Source organism: Giraffa tippelskirchi, chromosome 5, assembly GCF_054371585.1.
Source record: "Giraffa tippelskirchi isolate mGirTip1 chromosome 5, T2T-mGirTip1v1.2.pri, whole genome shotgun sequence".
Taxonomy (NCBI): Eukaryota; Metazoa; Chordata; class Mammalia; order Artiodactyla; family Giraffidae; genus Giraffa; species Giraffa tippelskirchi.
In genome coordinates, this window is record NC_137279.1 from 90,859,680 (window position 1) to 90,865,038 (window position 5,359).

Genomic DNA, 5,359 nt, shown 5'->3' on the forward strand with positions numbered 1-5,359 from the left:
AAGAACTCATAAGAAGGAAAAGAAAAACATAAAGAACTGCAATGTTCTGAGTAAAGAGTAAAGTAGATCTCTGCATGACATCAGTCAAGCGATGGTTACGTCTACTGTAGGACTAAGGAAGGCTTCCTGGAGGAAGCAGGAGCTCAGCTTCTCCAGGATAGAAAATCATCCAAGCAGATACAGTGAAATTAAGTTAAAACGCTGGGCATCTCTGCAAACATGACTATCTTGGCATAATTACAGTTAGCTTACTTTGACAAATGATATTTCAGTAGGAGTGAAAAAAATGTTATAAAATAAGAAGTCAAAGGGATGTCACCATTTAGTCCTGTACATCATTTCATTTATTCTGACATAACATTCTTTCTCACACTTCACATCTATGAAATCTGTGTGGATTCTACTAGTGATATTTTCTCCTAATGTACAATTTTTTTTATTATTTTTCCACCAATGTATAAATCATGATTTATCTAAAGCTTATTGGAACACTGATTTGATCAAATATGATGGTTATTTGATGAAATATAAATGAGATTGACTCCTGGGATGTCAACCTGAGTTTCTGGGCTCCTGAGTAATTGCTCCAAATGGGAAAGGAGACATGGTGAGGGCTCACAAGATAGTCTGATATGACCTGTTAAGAACACAAGCAGTCGGACAGAGAAGGACAAATTATGACATTGCTTATATGTGGAATCTAAAAAATGATACAAATAAACTTATTTACAAAGTAGAAATAGAGTTGCAGTTTTATACAACAATCTTATGGTTACTAGGAGAGAGGGAATGAGGGATAAATTGAGAGATTGGAATTGACACATACACACGAATACATAGAAAATAGATAATTAACAGGGGACCTACTGTGTGTCCCAGGGAATTCTACTCAATACTCTGTAATGATCTATGTGGGAATAGAATCGAAAAAGAGTGGATATATGTATAACTGATTCATTTTGATGTACAACAGACAGTAATACAATATTTAAATCAAATATATTCTGACATAAATCTTTTTAAATTAAATAAAAAAGAACAGAAGCAAAGAAAATTACTCTATATAACAGATATTTGTATAGCTATGTTCATGGCAGCATTATTCACACAGCCAAAAAGTAGAATCAACTCAAGCTTCCATTGGCAGATAAATAGATAAAATTTGTTATACAGTCTTAAAAAGGAAAGAAATTATAATACATGTTGCTACGTGAATGAATTATGAGGACACTGTGCTGCGTGGAATAAGGCAGTCACAAAAAGAAAAATAATGATGATTCCACTTATAAGAACTACTTAAAGTAGTCAGATTTCGATAGACAGAAAGTAAAATGAAGGTTGCCAAGGGATGGAAGAGCAATGGATGAGGAATGGGACTTAATGGGCATAGACATTCAGTTTTTCAAAATGAAAAGAGTTCTAGAGATTGGTTGCATACATCGTGAATGTACTCAATCCTACTAAACTTTATGTTTAAAATGACTAATGTGGTAAGTTTTATGTCATGTATATTTTACCATAACTTTAAAAAAAATAGATTTACATAAAAACATGAGTTGGGAAGAAAGGGGAAAAGTTCTGATAGAAATGTTGAGACTAAAATGATGTAGTAGACTAAATGGAGGGAAAGAGTGAGAGAATGAACAGAAAGGAAAGATTAAAAATGAAAACTCACCAACGCCTCCAAAACCATAATGCAAGACATATCGAAAGGATCAAGGAGGGCACTATTATTGCCACAAATATCAAGCCAATGGAAGTGGGGTGTCCTGGCAATATGGAGAGGACACAAGGATGTCACTTCAAACCCATTCATTAGTTCTGAGTGTCAGCACCACCATTACCTGCTTACGGACATCCCTGGTTCCCTTTTGCTTATTCCCAGATGTCATATAGTCACAGCCACCCTTAGTCTCTCCTTCTTGCCCCATCCCACCCAGTCTATAGTCCTTCATTCTTACCTATTCTATAACTTAGATCATTATTTTCATTCCTTCAGCACTGTAGTCCCAGTCCCAACTTCTATCTCTCTCGCTTTGCCTCTCCCTTCCTGCCTCTCCCTCTGTCACTCTTTCTCCCCCCTCTCCCTCCGTCTCTCCATATCTCACCCATCAAATCCCTCCCCTTCCTGTGTCCCCCTCTTTGTTCCTGAGGACCATTTCCTCCCATTCCCGGTCTGGCCTTGGTTGATTCTCACCCCAGTACAGGATGATGTCCTGGTCTCCTAGACTGCTGTGCTTCACTCTGCAACTCAGGCCAGCTGCCTCCCCAGCAGCCACATTTAGGGTTACTTGGAGATACCAAGTCCAGTTTGCATTAGGCATGATGTCTCCTTGCTGAGTGCCAGGCTGCTCCTGCTCACCCCTCATCCACATCACCCACACAGGTTTTGGGTAGAATCCTGAGACGTGGCACATCAGCAGTAGGTGGCCAGGCCCAGGAGTGGGGCCACTGGACAGCCAGGCCTCAGGCTTCACTGGGGTAGGAAGGGGTAGAAAGAGTATCAAGTTGTGTCTCTAATCTAGAGCATAGAGAGTCAGAAACCCACAAGTGTGGACAGTGACCTCTTCCACTTCTTTGGAAACCAAATAATATATTGATTAAAGTCTCTCTTCATAGGTACCTCCTACTTTTAAATTTAAAGAAGGTGGTGGGAGGTGAGATAGGAAAGTCTTGGGGAGAGAACAGGATTAACCTTGCCTCTGCAGTTCTGCCTTCCCTGCATCAAGGACACCCAGGAGATATCGGGGGCAGGTTTCTGAGAGGAGTGTGTCTATGATACCCCAGAGGCCTTGGTAATGAGTAATGAGTATGCAAAACCACTGCGCCTTGCTGCCTCCCTCTGGCTCAGGCACACATGAATGATTCTTGATGCTCATGAAATCCAGTCCTTCAAAACCTGCTCTCAAGAAGCTTTGTATGGCCTTCCCAGAATGCAGCTCACAACCTGCTATGCCCTGAATCACAAAGGGGTCTATAAAGAAAGAAAACAGAGACATAGTTATTTTAAAACACACAAGAAAGAAAGAGATGGGGAAAGGACATGGGACTTTGGATTTGGATGGAGAGAAAGGTCAATGAAATGATGACCCAAAAACCAAATGCTGTACTCAGAGTCTTTTCAGAAAGACGAGCATTTCAGAGAGGTATGCTGTTGTAAATGGTGGAGATGGGCTCTTGTAAGGAAGTTGGGTGGGCAAGAAGGGAGAAGAGGAGCAGTATGTGATGGAGTCAGGAGTGCAGCACTCCAGGGTAAAGGGGAGAGTTACACTGAGAGAAGAGATCAGGCAACAGTTGCTTGAGCAATGGATTGGAGAAGTCACACTTTAGTTCACTCAGGCACAAGGTAGGAAAAGGAGCTTTTTCTTTGGGATCTGAGAGAAGCAAGCTATGCGCAAACAAACCAGGAGATGGCTACAAAAGAGGAATTTCATCTATCACAGAAGAGTGCAAGAAACAGCAAAAATCTGGGATACTTGATGGAGGTATGGAGTCAGAATTGGAGAATACTCTGGACGGGTACATGCATGCACTTGGGTAAAAAGGGAAGGAGAGGGCCATGATCAAAGGGAATCTGAACCAAGAAAGAGAAAAGTCATCGTGAATCTCCCCAGTTCAGAGGACTGTACTCACATTCAAACTGGAATTCACTTGCAATATCCTGCAATTCCCGAGTGAACTCAATGAAGTAGACTCGGAATAGTTCCTCCAGCTCAGCCACCTCCTCATCACTGAAGTTGCCTTTTGACCAGGGCTTCAGGAAGATGGCAGTGCCTGAGTCACTGTCCCAGCCATGAATCTGCAAATCGTCCAACCAGCCTGAGCCTTGATTTTGAATCCAGGTGCTGTTGGCAAAGGTCGAAATCTGGATGAGATGGAAGGAGGTTGGCCCCTGTAATGCTGTGGTGGTGAAAGATAAGAAGAGTGAGGAGAAAGAGAATTAGGATGGAAAAGAACCGAGAGTCCAAATAACAACATAGAGGCTTAAACATTTCTGTCTCCAGCCCCAACCTCCAGAATGGGAGAGAGGGCGGGAGACAGGAGAGCCCAGACCCTTATTGCTGATGCAGCGTGTTTTTATCCAGAGCCCCTGACCCGGGCTAGGAACAGTGAGAGTTACTCTTACCATCCTCATTGTCAGCACCTGGGACAATAACTGCTAGCAATAGAAGTGGCAGAAGCAGCATTTCAATGGGAAGTAGGACTTCTGACTCTCAGAATTGGCATTTGATCTCTAATTCAGCAAACTTTTTTCTCACTACCCTTATAATAACTTCCTCTCTCTTCCAACTGACAAATCTCTGACCTACATTGCACATCACAGAAAAACTTTCCTCCCACACGTTTGGGCTCCCACTCTGCCTCTCATTTCCACTCTAGTCCTTCACCTGTAGATTTTATTTTAATGTCTCTGACTTTCAGCTGTTCTTAAACTCAGCTTTTTTCATATTTATTACCTTGGAAAAACTACCATGTGATGTTAAAAGGTTATTTCACCTCCCCAATCCTTTATTTGGAGAAGGCAATGGCAACCCACTCCAGTATTCTTGCCTGGAAAATCCCATGGACGGAGGAGCCTGGTAGGCTGCAGTCCATGGGGTCGCTGGGAGTCGGACACGACTGCGGGAGTTCCCTTTCACTTTTCGCTTTCATGCATTGGAGAAGGAAATGGCAACCCACTCCAGTGTTCTTGCCTGGAGAGTCCCAGGGACGGGGAAGCCTGGTGGGCTGCCATCTATGGGGTCGCACAGAGTCGGACACGACTGAAGCGACTTAGCTTCAGTCGTGTCCGACTCTGTGCGACCCCATAGATTTAGCAGCAGCAGCAGCAGCAGCAATCCTTTATTTCCACATCTGTGAAATAAGAGGGTAATATTAAACAATTGCTCAGCAAAGAATTGCTCAGCTTCCACTCTGTTTTAATCTAAAAGAGTTACATTGGTTTATCCATCCAATTCAACCGCCCTCCCCATAGCCCATCTCCTCTGGCACTTTGTCATTACCCCTTGCAAGTGTCTAAATGATCCCTCTTTCTTATCACATCTCTCTTGCCTCATCTAACCTCGCATTCTCCTTTGTGTGTTAGTGTGTGTGTGTGTGTGTGTGTGTGTGTGAATGTGTATATGTTTGTGTGTCAACAATCATTTACATGCAGGAAACTCATTTAAAACACTTCTTTTTGCTAGGAATCAAATTCCAGAATTAAATTTGATACATACTGCAGTTTATAATCTAAGCAAAATTGTCTTATACCTAGTAATTTTTGAGATCAAAATTATATTTACTATTAAAACCTAGCAGGGCACTGTGATATCCTCTTGGGCACAAAAGCTTTTCTGTTTCTTGTTCCTTGATTATA

At 42.1% G+C, this 5,359-nt stretch overlaps 1 protein-coding gene across 1 annotated transcript; it reads right to left on the reverse strand.

Moving 5' to 3' along the window:
* Positions 1-615: 615 nt before the first annotated feature.
* LOC145505330 (T-cell surface glycoprotein CD1b-3) lies at positions 616-4,187 on the reverse strand. Its single transcript, XM_081487037.1, has 6 exons — positions 4,127-4,187; positions 3,634-3,900; positions 2,696-2,974; positions 2,198-2,476; positions 1,676-1,769; positions 616-637 (listed from the first exon to the last, which is right to left on the reverse strand). The coding sequence occupies exons 1-6, from the start codon at positions 4,185-4,187 to the stop codon at positions 616-618; spliced, it is 1,002 nt and encodes a 333-aa protein (XP_081343163.1).
* Between the last annotated feature and the right edge of the window lie 1,172 nt (positions 4,188-5,359).

Bases quoted from the DNA above. Each gene is read 5' to 3' on its own strand.
- LOC145505330 (XM_081487037.1), bottom strand. From the start codon at position 4,187: ATGCTGCTTCTGCCACTTCTATTGCTAGCAGTTATTGTCCCAGGTGCT. The intron at 2,975-3,633 runs GTGAGTACAGTC...CTTTCTTTATAG, and splicing joins AAGTGAATTCCAGTTTGAAT to ACCCCTTTGTGATTCAGGGC. The intron at 1,770-2,197 runs GTGAGAATCAAC...CCATATTGCCAG, and splicing joins GGACATCATCCTGTACTGGG to GACACCCCACTTCCATTGGC.